This window comes from Xenopus laevis, chromosome 1S (assembly GCF_017654675.1).
Source record: "Xenopus laevis strain J_2021 chromosome 1S, Xenopus_laevis_v10.1, whole genome shotgun sequence".
NCBI lineage: Eukaryota > Metazoa > Chordata > Amphibia > Anura > Pipidae > Xenopus > Xenopus laevis.
In genome coordinates this window covers 176,666,235-176,683,201 of record NC_054372.1, presented here as the reverse complement: position 1 = coordinate 176,683,201, position 16,967 = coordinate 176,666,235, and the positions used below count along the sequence as shown (strand labels likewise).

At 37.3% G+C, this 16,967-nt stretch overlaps 1 protein-coding gene across 2 annotated transcripts in view; it reads left to right on the top strand.

The window, feature by feature from the left end:
• The window catches only part of cwc27.S (CWC27 spliceosome-associated protein S homeolog), an 88,428-nt gene extending 77,847 nt beyond the window's left edge, over window positions 1–10,581 (top strand). Inside the window, exon 15 of one of the 2 annotated variants that reach the window (XR_005963982.1) lies at window positions 10,272–10,312. Coding sequence is in view for 1 of the 2 variants with exons in the window: in NM_001092730.1 (NP_001086199.1) it covers window positions 10,272–10,434 (163 nt within the window). In the remaining variant the exon portion in view is untranslated. 2 annotated transcript variants of the gene reach the window in all.
• The last annotated feature ends 6,386 nt before the right edge of the window (window positions 10,582–16,967 follow it).

Genomic DNA, 16,967 nt, shown 5'->3' with positions numbered 1-16,967 from the left:
TGTATTGAGCTAACTTACATTAAAAATATATTAGGGATACTATCATGGCAAAACATGTTGTTTTCTTGTTTTGTTATGTTTAATTTTAAAATCTGACATGGGGCTAGACTGCTTCCCAGGTTGCCCCAGTCATGTGACTTGTGTTCTGATAAAGTTGTCACTGCACTGCATGTTGGATTAATATCACCCCCCCTTCCCCCCCCCAGCAGCCCATAAGCAGAACAACGGAAGGTAACCAGATAACAGCTCCCTGGTAGATATAAGAACAGTACGCAATAGTAAAAATCCATGTCCAACTGTGACTAGTTCAGTTACGTTGAGAAGGAGAAACAGTAACCAGAAAGCAGTTCCATAGTGCAACACTGTCTCTTTCGGAAAGCACATGACCAGGCAAAGTGACCTGAGATGGCTGCCTACACACCAATATTACAACTAAAGATACATTTGTTGAGTTAGGAATGAAATTTTACATGATAGAGTGAATTTATATTTATATATAATATTTGCAGTGTAAGCAGTGTAATTTAGAAATAAAAACTACACCATAAAAACTACACCATAAAAATCCCTTTAAATGTATGCTATAATTCTCATAGCATTGACTAACTGAAATCCAAGTTGAATGATTATACATGAGAATGGAAATACACATGAGAAAGTGCAAATAGACATTGAAATAGGTAACAGACTGGTAGTATAAATAAATGGCAATAAAATTCATATAGTAAACTTTATTAGTGATTCCATTATTTTGAGGCACCCAAATGGTAACGGTAAGCCCAAAAGCTGATTAAGGGCACGCTCTATGTTGAGTCTAAGTTGAGGTGGAAAATTTGCCCATTCACTTTAAATTCAGTTGGTTTAGAGCAGTGATCCCCAACCAGTAGCTCATGAGTAACATGTTGCTCTCCAACCCCTTGGATGTTGCTCCTAGTGGCCTCAAAGCAGGTGCTTATTTTGAATTCCAGGCTTGGAGGCAAGTTCTGGTTGTATAAAATCCATGTGCACTACCAAACACAGCCTCAATGTGGGTTGACTATTCACATAGAGGCTAAAAATGGCCAATCACAGCACTTATCTGGCACCCTAAGAACATTGTTCATGCTAGTGTTGCTCCTCAACTCCTTTTACTTATGAATGTTGCTCACAGGTTCAAAAGGTTTGGGGATCCCTGGTTTAGATTAAGGAAAATAAAATGAAAGAATTAAAACTGTAAAGCAGGTAAGTACTCATTTGACACAAAATTTTAGAACCTGGTTGTCATTTGAGTAAACCCCTCGTATATCTGGTCATAAAATCACCTTTTTTTATTTTCAGTAGATATCTTTAAATGGTTATGTTTTCTATAGGCACATTTCAATATCTTGATCATATTCCACATGAAGAAGAAATAAAGTGTTTCTTCCAGGTGGGTAGGTACTGTACCGGGCTTCTAGCTTTTAATATAATATTTTTACAGCTGATGTGGCCACCATCTTGCTCATGAGCACCCAGGTCTCCCTTTTCACACCTGACATCACACGCATAGCTAAACAAATTTTATACTTAATTACTTTTTATGACAAACTGCAGTCTATATATGTTTTTATATTACCAACATATATTGATTTCTGTTGCCCAGGAAATGTTTTACCAGATTCTTACATAAGTATGTCAAGTCACATAATGAAATAAGGCAAGGGATGGAATTCTTGTCTTTTTTTTTTTGCTTGCACTGCAAAAAATGCTGGCTCCTTCTTTTTTTTAATTATTTATGTGGAATGTTTTTCTTTTTTTCCTTTTTTTTTTATGGACCCCAGTGATTTATCTCATCAACAGAGGGTGATAAAAGGCTAAATCATTCCCCACTCAAAATGAATTAGAAATGCTGTGATTGTGCCTTGTTCATTCTAGCGAGAAGCATACTACTGGAAAATGCAGTACAATACAAGTCTATCGCTAGATGTTGACTCCCATGTACTTGGGATGGCCTGGCGTTTCTTAATGTTTTTGGAAACCGAGAAACTAGCAGAAGCATAAGAGAAATCTTGTAGTCAGGAATGAGCTAGGTCTATAAGAAGTAAGGCTCCTAAAGAAAATATAGGGAGCAGGAAGGAGTATATTTTGAAATTAGAGCTAAGATATATTAAGTTTAATTGTTAAGGGCCTTGAATGTCAGTGGTAAGTGTTTTCCTTTCATTTGAGAATAATTAGGGAAACAAAGGCTTTTCCATGGAACCAATATTGAATAGGAAGATGAGGGGAGACTAGTGGGCAGCATTGGAACAGACTCAAAGATGGTAGATTGGTGTGCCTATAAATAGAAGAGAAAGATCTAGACTATATTAATATATCTGGGTCATCTGCATAAAGATGGTATTAGGATAAAAGCAACTGGTTTTCCTAGAGATGTGTAAGAAGGATCTAAGAGGGATTTTTTTTCTTCTGTTTCAGTCTAAAAAGTATTGTGAACTATAATTCCAGAACTACAGACGCATAATGTTATTTTTTTTGCATTTGTCATATGCAATCTGCATTTCATTTAAACTGGAAAAAAGAGCATGGCAATGTGTAACTAAATACAATGTTCTCCCGTTATTTGCTTTCACGGCACACAATGCTGAAACCATCTGGGTTATTGGATTTGGATGTAGATCTTCCACCACAAAACTGCTTAAAGAATAAGTAACATTTCTATTAAGTGATCTACATATGGACACACTAAAGTAAATTTTACTTGTTTTGTTTCCAGATGAGAGGAAACCCCTAGAAATCGTTTTTTTACTGTTAACATCTTGCTAATGACCTCTTTTGTTTTGAAGGTAGTTTCCTCTTAGTGTGCGTTGCAGTTGTTCATTCATCACTTTTTTACAAGTTGAGCTCCATCACAATCAGCTTCCCTCTGTCCTCCCTAGACTGTCAGAAAACCTAAACACAGCTAGGAATGTGAGTTAAAGCTGTCCACAAAGAGCTGCTATAAAACTTGAAAATAAAATATGATATATTAAGTAGCTGTTGAGCCTCACTTAGGGAACTTGGGTCATAACAGGTCAGACAGTGGAAATCAAGTCTGGAATGGAAATGTAAGCTATTCAGTCTGTGTCTCAAAGCCTCCACTCATCATGAAAAAAGAAAAAGCAAACCGAGACGGGTGAAATGGTGCCTGATGCAAGGGTATAACTGTCAGATACTAGTGATAATCCCAGATTGCACTGAAAATCCTGCTACATAGTTTAATAGCCAAAGACAAAATGATGCTTATAAACCAAATATTATTCAAACAGCATGTACTGTTTTAAAGAGAAATGTCTGGTATTTATGTGCATATCCTAGAAACATTTAACAATATTTTTTCAGATTATTCAGCAAAAAAAAGTAAAAAAAAAATAAAAATACATTTGAGCCTTTCTTTTCGGTAGGATGTGAAGAGTGCCACTTTACAATGGTCTGCTGTCTAAAATGTTTCAGAGTTTGCTTTGATTAATTGATTCAAATTTAAAATAGCAGCCAATTGTTCAACAAGCTGAAGACCAGTAAGCAGTCCAACTGGTCTTAGACGTGTAGATTTTATCTATATCTGATCTCCCGAAATACAACTAAACATTCGGATTATATAAAGTAGTAAAAAGAACAAATCAGATGATGTCCTGGCCATTAACTAACAGATTGTGCAAAAGTTATGTCCAACAAATTGTAGTGACACTCGGCCATTGATATCGTCAATACATGGGGAGATATTATCATTAGATCATCTAAACGACCAATTGACATGGTTTGAAAAACGTCGGGACACTCCACACACAATCTGTAAATAGTATGAACCTTCATTTAAAACGTTGCATCTATGGCCAGTTTAAGAATCCCAATTTATAATGTGCTGCTTCTTATCTCACAGACTTATAGGCAGCAACTGGGGGAGGAGAGGGGTTTGTTTATAAAGAGGGCTTCTCAGTAGACTGCTGAGGGTTTTTTACCTTACCTCGTAGGGACAGGAAATAGAATGTGACATTGCTTTAATTGTCACATTTTGCCATGTTTTGAGCAAGATATAACCAAAACCTTATTTTTATAACTATTTTTGATGGGGGTATACTGGCTTTTAAAGAAGAAATAATCAACAATTCAGACTCAACCCTTTTTTATCATATTCTTTTTATTTTGATCCTAACAATACGGTACAGTATAATAACTATGAAGAAAGAAGCATTTGCAGTCAGCTGACAACAATAAAGGAAAACTATACCCCTGCACATTTTAAGGAAAAAAATATTGCATAAAATGGCACATAAGTAAATCCACTTAATTTCGCGACTAAATAAACCATTTTCATAATACATAATTTTTCTAGTAGTATGTACCATTGGATTATTCTAAATAGAACAACTGATGTTTCAAACTACTAAGGACCACCTACTGGCTCACAATGCTCACACCAAAGTAAGGGCAAACCTACATTCTAGGTTATATCAGTCAATGAAAGGACCAAGATGCATCTTTTAGTTCCACACTACTTTGCTCTGTATTCCTTAATTTTGACTTCCTCTTTGCCTAACTTTCCTTAAACTTCCTATTCCTCATTGTTATTCTTTCATCAAGGATTAGGTATACCTACCCTTTTTCAAAATCCCCAGGAACTGTTTTCCAGGGTTGTTGTTTTTTTAAGAGCATACCTTTTGGCATTACAGCCATCCTAAATTCTAGCCTGCCTGAATAATGGGCCCTGGGAGTCAAGTTGTAGCTTTATGAACCACACAGCAGCCTGATGTCCTAAGCAATCTTTAGTGAGTCAAGTCAGGAGGTCTGGGTAGCACTTCTATCAAAAAATGCATTTTTTTGGAAAAAAAAATTACATTCTCAGGAAACTGGATTCTGGGGATAACATTCCAATGGTTTAAACAGGATAGCCTTTATTTACACCACAACGTTAAAATGCATTGAGTATTTATGGTTACATAGACATGCAGACTAATTAACAGTAAACTAGTTAGTACCTACCACTCTTTTTGCGTTAGTCAACATTTAAGTGTTTAACAGTTTTTTGGTTAACATGGGTTGGCAGCAGTCTATAACATTCAAACCCTCCACATTTCTCCTTGTTTTGAGTTACAAAACAACTAACAACATTTTTTTTAAATAAAAGTGGCAACGTTTTTAAAATGCCATTGACATAATGACATTTAAAGAAAATATTCCTCTTTTCTGTAAAAGTGCCTTTCACATTATTGTGTCTCCAGTGTCATTAATTTTACAAACGGAAACCATTACACAGAACCAATACGATATAGGGCCCCCAATTGCATCTTTTGTGATCAATCAAATTGCTTTTTTCCTTTCTTATTAAACATATTAAAAAACTAGTTTGGAGGTGCACAATGTCTACTCAGCTGCAGTATGAGCCTTACTTAGTAATTCATTATAGAGAGAGAAAGGGACAGTCCACGCCACTGCTTCTGCAAAAATCTTTGTTTTGTTTCTGTAGCAAACATTTCGGAGACTTAATCATCAAGTGCACAAGAGGCAGGACCAATGATCAGATCAGCCAAATGTTCCCACATGTGTGACCAACCTGTGAAATGATGTTTTGTAACCTTTATTTCGGGTAGCATAAAGTAGCAGTAACACCAAAAAATGTGTTTTATGTATTTATATACTCTACTGTTACCCTGTGTTAGTACAAATAATGTTTGCCTCAGAAATATTACTCCAGTTTATATACAGTAAATAAGATGCAAGGGGGCAGCCATTTAAGCTGGATAGGGCAAAAAGGCACATGTTTACACAGCAGATTGCAGAGATGCTCTATAAAATACAGTGGGTTTAGTTCTCACTCAAAGCCAAATGCCATTCATTGAACCTTGAAATTAAATAGGTAAATAGGTAATTTGTTGAAAAATAATAGTTTATTTGCGTTTGCTGGATAAAGTGATACAAACTTGAAGAGGCATATTTATCAAGGGTCGAATTTCTAATTGAAAAAAGTTCGAAATTCGAATTCAAAAAGACCAACCGAAATGAAGTCAAAGTTTTTTTTTGGTCGAATAGGTCCGTTTTCGAATAGGTGCCGAATTCGAATCGTACGAATCGAAGGAATAGTGAATTCGATGGAATTCGATTCAATGTTTTTCCCAAAAAATACTTTGCTTTTTCAAAGTCCACCAATCGACTCCAAATAGGTTCTAGGAGGTCCCCCGTAGGCGAAAACAGCAATTCGGCAGGTTCAGACAGTACATGATAAATTTCGATATTCAAAATTTCAAATATTTTGCAAATTCTGATCTAATTTGGACTATTCCCTAGTCGAAGTAAACAAAAAAATAGCTTGAAATTCGAATTTTTTTAATTTGAAAATTCACCCTCGACTTTTGATAAATGTATATTAAAAATATTTTCTCTTTTTAATGTTACTTACACATTCAAAACTCCTTTTTTTAATAAGCATCATTCTGTGCGGTATTTTAATGTAAAATATGCCTTGTGCATCCCATCAAAGTTTTTTTTTTTTGGGCCGGGGGAGTAGATACCTTATTTTCATAAATTTTCTTTGGCAAAAGTACATTTTTTATTTTTAGGGAATATTGTGCTGCCATTAAGTTTTAGCTCCCTGTGATTTATGGAGTAGGATAGGTCAGCAGATTATTATCCTGAAAATCACAATAGCTGTTTTGTTTGAAAAATCTAACAAGTCAAACATGTTGAAAGACAAACCGATGAATTTAGAAAAGTTTTTCGAACCATTCGTTTGTTTTGTGCTAAAAGGAAATGTAAAATGTATGTGTTCTGGGCACAAATCCATAAGTATTATAATGTCACACATTCGGTATACAATAAGTGCTATAACTGGGTTCTGTTTAATGTTATAAATCAAAACTTTACCATTTTTCCTTCATTCAGACAGGTTAAATTATGTCTACCACACGTTTGTTTGTTTGTTTTGTATAATATCTTAAAACTTCTTCCTGTTTCGGACATTAAGGAAACATTTTTGCTCCTTATATTTCCTGTGTAACTCTTTATTCTAAAAAATGGCTGTTTTTGATTCTTAACCTTGTCTAACAAAGATGACTGACATTTTCTATAATATTCCTTTATAATAAATTTGAAAATGTATGATTTTTCCAAAAATGACTGTTCGCTGGCAAATCTGAACAAAAAGATTAATACAGTATTTAACGCTTTGCTTTTATTTGAGACTATTGTCACTTGAGACGCAGGGGCCCATTTAGGAATAGAGGAAAAAAACTTTGAATTTCGAATGTTTTTTTGGCTACTTCGACCTTCGAATCGAACGATTCAAACTAAAAATCGGTCGACTATTCGACCATTCGATAGTCGAAGTACGGTCTCTTTAAAAAATACTTCGACCCCCTAGTTGGCCACCTAAAACCTACCGAGGCCAATGTTAGCCTATGGGGAAGGTCCCCACAGGCTTCCTAACAATTTTTCGAAGGAACAATCAAAGGATCTAATCGTTCCTAACAATCGAAGGATTTAATCGTTCGATCAAACGATTATTTGTTCGATCGTAGGAATAGCGCTAGATCCTTCGACTTCGATATTCGAAGTCGAAGGATTTCAATTCGGCAATCGAATATCGAGGGTTAATTAACCCTCGATATTCGACCATAAGTAAATTTGCCCCGCAGTGTCAACTTCAATTAAACTCAGATTCGCTATGTAAAGATGTTCATTTTTGTCTGTTATTACAACCATTACACCTAGGTGGAGATTTATTAACATTCAAATGTTTTTGTTTTTCTATTTGAAAATCATTCAAAACTCGGAAGTCTTCTCGACTCTAAATTATATAAAAAAAAAGCTAGAAACCTAGAAACTTGATCACTTATAAATGTGAAAAAAAACTTGTATGCAGTGAAATCACCTTATACCCTTTTTTAAGGAGATGAATTTCAAATTCATCTTGAAAACTTGAATTGAAAATTTTATAATTCAAAAAACTCCTATTGACTTCTACATGAACTCATCAGCTTTTCAATGCCAAATTTTTTTATTCAGGTTTTTGCACTTGAATCTTGAACATTTGCATATTTGAAACTCCGTTTCACAATTTTTACTGATTTGCCGTAAAAAGACACATTTAAATGTTTATGAATTTCTTCTTTAGGTGTTTAAAACAGCAGATTATTTCTGTAACATATTGATGTCAACCAAGGTATCACTTAAATTAGATTTAAACCTCAGCTCTAGAAAGTCCTATTTCCTATGGGGGTTGAATAAATATTTTTGGCAAAGTGATGGTCATTGCTGATGGTTTCCACCTGACCAATAACCTAGTCGAAATGTCATTGAAATAATGGGAATATAAATACATATTAGTACTTTAGCCACATTTTCACTACAGGTATCGAACATATTATCCATTATTCTAGGGTTTACCAGGTTACAAGTCTTTCTTTAATGTGGATCTTCATACCTTGTCTACTAGAAAATCATGTTAACATTAAATAAACCCAATAGGCTGGTTTTGCTTCAAATAAGGATTAATTATATCTTAGTTGGGATCAAGTACAAGCTACTGTACTGTAAAAAGTGTTTATTTTTAAAAAACAATTGGATTATTTGGATAAAATGGAGTCCATGGGAGACGGCCTTTCCTTAATTTGGAGCTTTCTGGATTACTGGTTTCTGGATAACGGATCCTATACCTGTACTACATTTCTTCTCTATCACTTTATAAAAATGATCTATGAATGAAAGGTTGCAATTTTAACCCTCTAACCCAGGAGTCCCCAACCTTTTTTTACCTGTGAGCAACATTCAAGGAGTTGGGGAGCAACGCAAGCACGAAAAATGTTCCTGGGGGGCCAAATAAGGGCTGTGATTGGCTATTTGGCAGCCTCTACTTGAATTACCAGCATATAGAAGGGTCTGTTTGGCAGTACACCTGGTTTTTCTGCAAGCAAAATTTACCTCCAAGCCTGGAATTCAAAACTAAACACCTGCTTTGATGCCACAGAGAGAGCATCATCCAAGATGTTGGTGAGCAACATGTTGCTCGAGAGCTACTGGTTGGGGGATCACTGCTCTAACCTAATACCTCTCATTCTCTGGAATCTTACCCAAGGTTGGCTTCCCAGAAATTGGTCTTAATTGAGAACCTTATTTCTGGAAGATACCAACATATCCTATTGAGACTATGCTTTTTTTATGCTAGATGCTAGAAAAGCAACAGTGCTTCCCTGGAAAGTGCCCACAGCATCTATTCTAAAACACTGGAATGGCTAGAAGACCCTCACCTTCTAAAAGCTGAGACATAAGAAATTTGTCTAATATACCACAATTTGCCTACGATATGTCCTCTACTGAGTTACCCCACTGTTTTTTCCTTCACCCCTACTTATTTCTCTTTGTGCCAGATTTTGGTTCCTGTCACTGTTAATTTTAAGTTTCAATGATACAGTATACTATGTCTCAGTTGCTATGAGTTTATCTTTGTTTCTTTTCGATAAAATAAACACACACAACAATACATTCATTTTTTTTCTTATTTAATAGAAGTAATAACAGACAGATGGGTCATTTATTACCCACTTGCTTTGTATCCTCTTTATAGGGAGCATTGGCCGAGCTTGCTGCAATTGTTCTACATTCTTCTGGGCTTAAAGGAGAAGGAAAGCTACGGAGGCATTTTATTGCCAATAGATTAGCTGCAATAGTGCAAGCTAGAATGCTATATTTATTCTGTAGAATGTTTTACCATACCTGAGTAAAAAACTCTAGAAACTCTCTGTTTGTTTAGGATAGGAGCTGCAGTATTAATGTGGTGTGACATCACTTCCTGCCTGAGTCTCTCCCTGCTCTGGGCTCAGATTACAGTAGAGAAGGAAGGGGGGGGGAAGAGGAGCAAACTGAGCATGCTCTTGCCCAGGGCAATGAGGTTTAAGCTGAAGGCAGGAAGTGGTTTAAGCTGAAGGCAGGAAGTCTGATACAGAAGCCCATGTGTACACAATAGAAGGAAAGAAATGCTGTGTTTATTTTAATAGGGGACTCAGAGCAGCATTACTTTGGGGGTTTACTGGTATATTTAGATGGACCTTTCTGATAAGGCTTACTTAGTTCTAACCTTTCCTTCTCCTTTAACAATCCTTATAACCTCTCAAAGACCTGCTTTTGTGTTATAATAATTAACAAGTAGCCAGCAAGGGATATAGTTCTCTTATAAGAAGCATGGAAAGCTACATCTCCCAAGGTGCCAGTTACTAGGAGACCAATATGATTTGACTATGGGTATCATTAACTCCACATGCTCAATCACAATGCTTGTTTCGTTTTAGGTTGTCTCACGTCCTGCAGTTTGAGGAGAAGAGCGGAAAGGTAAAAGATGCAAACATGCAGGATGAAGATACTTTTGAAATCTATGACCCTCGCAATCCTGTCAACAAAAGGAGAAGAGAGGAAAGCAAGAAGATAATGAAGCAGAAAAAAGAGAGAAGATGAACTAATGACCCAGTTTTTTTTATGTCCACAGTCAGATCTTCTTTGCATGTTAATATATTTGCCATTCACCCTCATTAAAGACTGTAACGTACAATTCAACTTAAATCTTTTTGTGGCACTTCAGAAATAAAGGACCATGTCTGCAAATGTTCTTCAATTGCTGCTTTTTGTAATTGCTCTTCTTTTTAAAGATCAAATCATATGTTTTCAGAGTAGTTTTCTTTTGTATTCAATACTGCATAAAATACTACTTGGCAAATTTAATTTGAATTTAAGGACGACGTGATTAACGTGAGCGAAAATTCGCCGGCGTGACATAATTTCGGTACTTCACTGATTTACCAACGGTCGCTGGCGTAACTTCGCTAGCGAAGGAGATAGACTCTAGTGATACTTCACTACCTAACGCCTGGTGAATTTGCGCTCTGGCGAATGAAATATAATTTCTTATGCTGAAGCCCTTTTCAGAAACCTCCTGCATAGGAAGCCATCCTTCAAATTTCACCGTGCAGTGAACTCACAGCAGTGGGAGGGCTTCCTATGCAAGAGGCATCTTGAAAGACCTTCTCTACAGGGTTTCCTACAAAAGAGGGTTAAGGCTAAAGGTGGCTTTACACGGCAGATTAAAGATGCCGATATCGGTCCTTTAGACCAACTCGGCAGTTTATCTGCTAGTGTATGGGGGCTTCCAATGGGTCTCCCTGTTCGATATCTGGCCAAGATATCCTTCGGGAAGGTTTGATTTTTTTTGGTGATCGAGGACCACATCAGCTTGTTCATGCGGTCCTCATCCCGTCGGCGTCCAGTCTCTTTGTTGTAATCTGATAGTTCGGCCCTAGGACCGAACGTTTGGATTAAGATGATATCGCTCTGCCGTTGGTGGGCGTATCGGGGAAAGATGCGCTCATTTGGCGACCTCACCAAATGAGCGGATCTTATCGTGTATGACCTTCAGAGAGGGCTCCCTATGCAAGAGGCTTCTGATTGGAGATGCTTCCTCTACAAGAGATTAAGTCCTTGATTAACCCTTAGTCCCTCTTTGCAGCATATTTGATCACTGCAAAATGTGTTTTTAACTATTTCATTTATTTTTTGGTAGATTTCCTTTGTGTAATTTCAGCAGCTATTTGGTTGCTAATAAAAGAATAATACAATTGTAGCCTCACAGAGCAATAGATTTTGGGCAGCCTGTGTTGGTGACACACAACATCCAAGATAGCATTTTTAATTGCAGTGTGGAAAGAGAAAGGCAAATAATTAAAAAACTGAAACCGTTTAAAATAAAAACCAATTGAGAATGGGACATTATATAACAAAACTAAAAGGTGCTACCCCTTTAGTTATTTAACAAGCCTTTCACTGCCTTTCAGGTATAACTAGTTTATACAGTGCCAGTTAAATCAGACAGCTCTCTTAACTTCTTTTGCACCCCAAGAAAATTAGACAGTGTAACTGATTTCCTTTCAAACGTGAGTGTATGAAGGATGTAGGATGCTGGGTATTCGCACTGTGCCAGAAGTACTCTCAAAGGTTCTTCCCCTACACCCTAAAAGTGTATTTCTCTAGATCAGTGATCCCCAACCAGTAGCTCGTGAGTAACGTGTTGCTCTCCAAGACCTTGGATGTTGCTTTCAATATCTCAAAGCAGGTGCTTTTTTTTTTTAATTCCAGGTTTGGAAGCAAGTTTTAATTGCATAAAAACGAGGTATAGTGCCAAGTAGAGACTCCTGTAGGCTGCCAGTCCACATAGGGGCTACCGAATAACCAATTACAGCCCTTATTTGGCCCCCGAAGAATTTTTTCATGCTTGTGTTGTGCCCCAATTCGTTTTAAATTTGAATGTGGCTCACAGGTAAAAAAACGCTGGGGACCCCTGCTCTAGATCGTTGTTCCTCACCACAGTAAGCTGTATTATCACACAGCTATAATCAATTGTATACATTTATCATATACTGTACATATTATGTATACATTTTATATTACTATGATTGAGGACCTCAGACAACTACTTTTACTGTTTAGAGTGCAATTTCAAACATAAAATATGCAGTGTTGCAGCTAAAAGCAACAGAACCTTAGCACTTTGCATGTTTCATTAACACATCAACTTAAACATCAAAGCTCCGCACATAAACTCTACCATGTTTTTAAATATATATGCACATATTAACTTACATCAAAGTAAGTGGAGAGAAGTATGTCTGTCTGCGTTGCATATGTTGCTGCCCTGGTGTTTCCTCCTGCTGAGATGGGAAGTTGATGCCTGAAGGTTGATCATGTTTGCAGTTCAGAGCTTTCGGTCTGGCATTTCTCTACTTGTAAACCTTTTCATCATTATTTATTTTTTTTTTCTTTAAGGTCCCCCTGTGCCTTTAATCGGTTAATACCTTTATTGTGTTTGTGTTTCCACTTCTGCTTGAGGGCTTTCCCATATCTGCAGATTTTCTCATATTCTACAAATGTTCTTAGTGGAGTTTACAACTATAGTCAATTAAGAGACACTTGCTTTAAGCTTTTATTGCTCATGCTAACAAGGTGGGAAACCAGTGTGTGTCCAGTTAACTGTAATTTTCTCAAATTATCTAGGGAACAAAATATAAAGTGAAAAACATAGAATATGCATTAGAACTTCGGTATTGAACAGATGTGCCCTCCAAGATAGTAAAGTATTCAATTTAGTAGGCTGCATGAGAAGGAATTTGTCCTATGTGATCTGCCTTTGTCCAGTTTAGCAGCTGCCACGGAACGCAAAATGGACAGTGGTTCATGTATTCTTTAGGCGGGGAACTTGCCTTGTTTTTATTTTAAAGGAGAAGGAAAGCTACAGAGGCAGTTTATTGCCAATAGATTAGCTGCAATAGTGCAAGCTAGAATGCTATATTTATTCTGTAGAATGTTTCACCATACCTGAGTAAGAAGCTCTAGAAACTCACTGTTTGTTTAGGATAGAAGCTGCAGTATTAACATGGTGTGACATCACTTCCTGCCTGAGTCTCTCCCTGCTCTGGGCTCAGATTACAGCAGAGAAGGGGGGGGGAGGAGCAAACTGAGCATGCTCTTGCCCAGGGCAATGAGGTTTAAGCTGAAAACAGGAAGTCTGATACAGAAGCCCCATGAGTACACAATAGAAGGAAAGAAATGCTGTGTTTCTTTTGACAGAGGACTCAGAGCAGCACTACTTTGGGGGTTTACTAGTATATTTAGACGGAAGCCCTACCTGTGACCTCATCATAAACGTCAAACAAGTTATACAAAACAAGCCAGAGGCCCTTTGAAGCAAGTGCTGTGGATTTACAAAATAAAAAATAGTCCTCCACAATCACCAACGGTATGTTTGGAGGAGGAAAAAAAGACTGCAACTGAAAAAAAAAATGCCTTGACAATTGTTAAACATGGATGTGGATCAATTATGCTTTGGGGCTTAGTGACATAGATGTAGAGGGAAGAATGTATTCCTCCAAATAGCAGCAGGATCTGGATACTAATGAAAGACAACCAAGGAGCTGAAGCTTAAAAGGGATGGCTCCTAAACATATCTCAAAAGCTACATGAAGAAAAGCAAGCTAAAACATTTTGGAAGGGGTCTCACAGTCCCCTAATCTAAACATGCAAGGCTGCCCAAAAAGATCTTGGAATTAGAAGTGATCTGCAAAAATCCCTACAGTAAGAATTAAAACACCTCTTAGCTGGATACAGTTTTTCATGTTGTAACTTCTATAGCAGCTAATTGGTCCTTATCTACTAACTGAATTGTGTTGATTTCTGGTCATACAATTAGATTAAAAAAATGTATTTATTGTTTTATGCGTTCTGATTGAAAATTAGACATTTTTGGTCAAGTTGTTAGAGACTGGAGATGACTGTTAGATTAAGTAATGATTTAAGCAAATTAACTGTTTTGAAGTATAAAGAATAGAGAGAGTAGAAAGAAAAGTCATACACGGGCAGTTACTACATGCTTTCTTGGTCACTCTTGACTTTTGGCTCCATATAGGAGTCGGTGTCTTAAGCTGGCCATAGATGTTGAGATTTTTAAAAGATCAGATCCTGATCGTGAGACCACGGTTTTCTCGTAGGAATTTACCATCAACTAAAAAGACCAATTTGCCAGGAAAACAAAGGGGAGCTGCCTGCTTGGCCCTGCAAACATAGATAGATTGCACTGGGACCGACAAAGATTTTTTTGACCTGGCCGATCAATTTCCTGACAGATGTCGGCCGAAAAATCGTAAGATGTACGATCGTTCGAATCCCACTAAACGCACGATAATTTCGAAGGTTCGGTCCGGCTTCCCTAAAATCGGTCGTTCTGCAAGAAGAATCGTCGCGTCTATGGGGAGCTTAAGACACTGGCCTCAGTATGCTACAAAAGTATGTGTGGAGCCAGATTATGATGCATATGAGTGTGGTCCTCTTTTGGGTGTTGCTGCTACTTGTAGAAGGATTACACAATTTAAGGCAAAATATTTCCCAAATGGCATTCACTTGACAAATCAATGTGTAAGCAATGTGTAGCTTTATTAGAGATCCAGCATTGGCCTCCATATTTGAGCCTATTCACATATCAATCAGAAAGGCTGTCAATAGCTACAGGTGAAGACCACATTATGGGTCTGCACAGGCCTTGGAATCAATTGTTGGTGTCTGTGACAAAAAATACAATCAACTTTCTTTGATCTGATACTTGGAGCCTTTGATGACTAAGATCTTCCGATGGTAGTATCAAATCCCTAAAATTAATAAAATTGGGCGTCTTCTACCTACCCTCTGAAACACAACTGATCAGTTCTGCCAAAACATAACAGCAGTCTGGTGTACCTAAACGGAATGTAAGATTTTGTTGAAATTCTGCTTTATCATGTGGGATTTGGCTGAATCCAAGTGCCTGACCAAACCTAATCCTTAAAATGATGTGACTTCAGGCTACACAACAATAAAATTGGTAAAAAAAAATAAAAAAAGTTGCATGTGCGGTTCTTTTTCTCCTTCTGTGCTCTGATTTGCATATGTAAATTAGGGTTCGGATCCACTTCAGATGATTCCCTAAATGAGTGCATTTGGTGCAAGCCTACATACACAGAATCCTCCTTGTATACATACAAATTAGAGGGGTACATTGGAGGAAGGAACAGCTCACTAACAGAAACCCACAGCTGGTCTGTTGTACATGGTGCTTGAAATTTTCTATCTTTTTATATGAATGTGACTTAAAACATTGTAACATCATCTGATTTTCAAACAAGTCCTAAAAGTAGATAAAGAGAAACTAGTTAAACAAATGAAACAAAAATTATTAAATTTGGTCATGTCAAATTGTGTTCAGAATAACGGCAATACGACATCACTAACCGATCAATCACTGTTTTTGGTAGAAATGATATTTCTACATGGCAATTTACTAGTAGATGTAGGAGAGTAATTGAAAACCAACAGACTCAACAGTCATGACATGCTGCTGATTCTGTGTCACTGAATCATTGATTGAGGCTTGTTCCAAATAACAGCAGTGTCCCAAATAATAATAGCAAGAAAGGAAGGAGCAAATGTTGTGCTGCTGGTTATAGTGCATTTCTCTCTGATAATCTGAGTAAAATGGCTTGTTGCAGACATTGTTCAGAACAACAACGTACTTTGATGAAAAAGTTGATTGGACAGGGGAAAACATATAAAGAAGTGCAGAAAATGATAGGCTGCTCAGCTAAAATGATCTCAAATGCTTTAAAATGGCAACCAAAACCTGAAAGACATGGAACATAATGTAAAACTACCATTCGAATGGATAGAAGAATATCCAAAATGGCAAAGCCAATGATCAGCTCCAGGAAGATCAAAGAAGAACTAAAGTTACCTGTGAGTACGGTTACATCTTGGTTTCCAAATAAAAGCTATTTGGATTTTACCACTGCCTGAAGTCCCATGGAGTGCGTACCAGTCGTTGGGTGTTGATGTGTTAAAGTCTCCCCTTGCTGAGGATTCGGGGCGCTGCACTCGGGCTATTGAGGAGGAGCTGTTAGTGACCCTTATACCTGCACAATTTGGATAAATATTGTTAAGCGGAGGGTTCGGGGGATGAGCACCTGAACCAGGTTGCCTATTTGGTGACAACAGACAGGTGGAGAATCCGCACACCTTACATTCCCAAAATCCTCCTTCTTGGTGCTCAGTGATGGGGAAATCGTCAACCTCCGTTACAACGCATTGAGAAATTCACTGGCACACAAGAGATGCATTTAGCAGGGCAAGCCCTTGCAATTTTACTTAATGCAATGTGCAACGTTTCTGGGACACGCCCCTTTGTCAAGCGCTCCAATCTATGTTTGGTTTTCTTAGGTTATGGACTGGCCACTGGCCAGCCAAATCCCCGGACCTTAATCCAATAGAAAACTTGGGGGGCGATATCAAAAATGCTGTTTCTGAGGCAAATGCAAGAAATGCAGAAGATTTTTTTGGAACAGCCTAATATTCTCTTTTCTTCACTGTCTGCAAGGGTATAACACAAATGTGATAAATGTTTTTCATGTTTTGATTTGGAA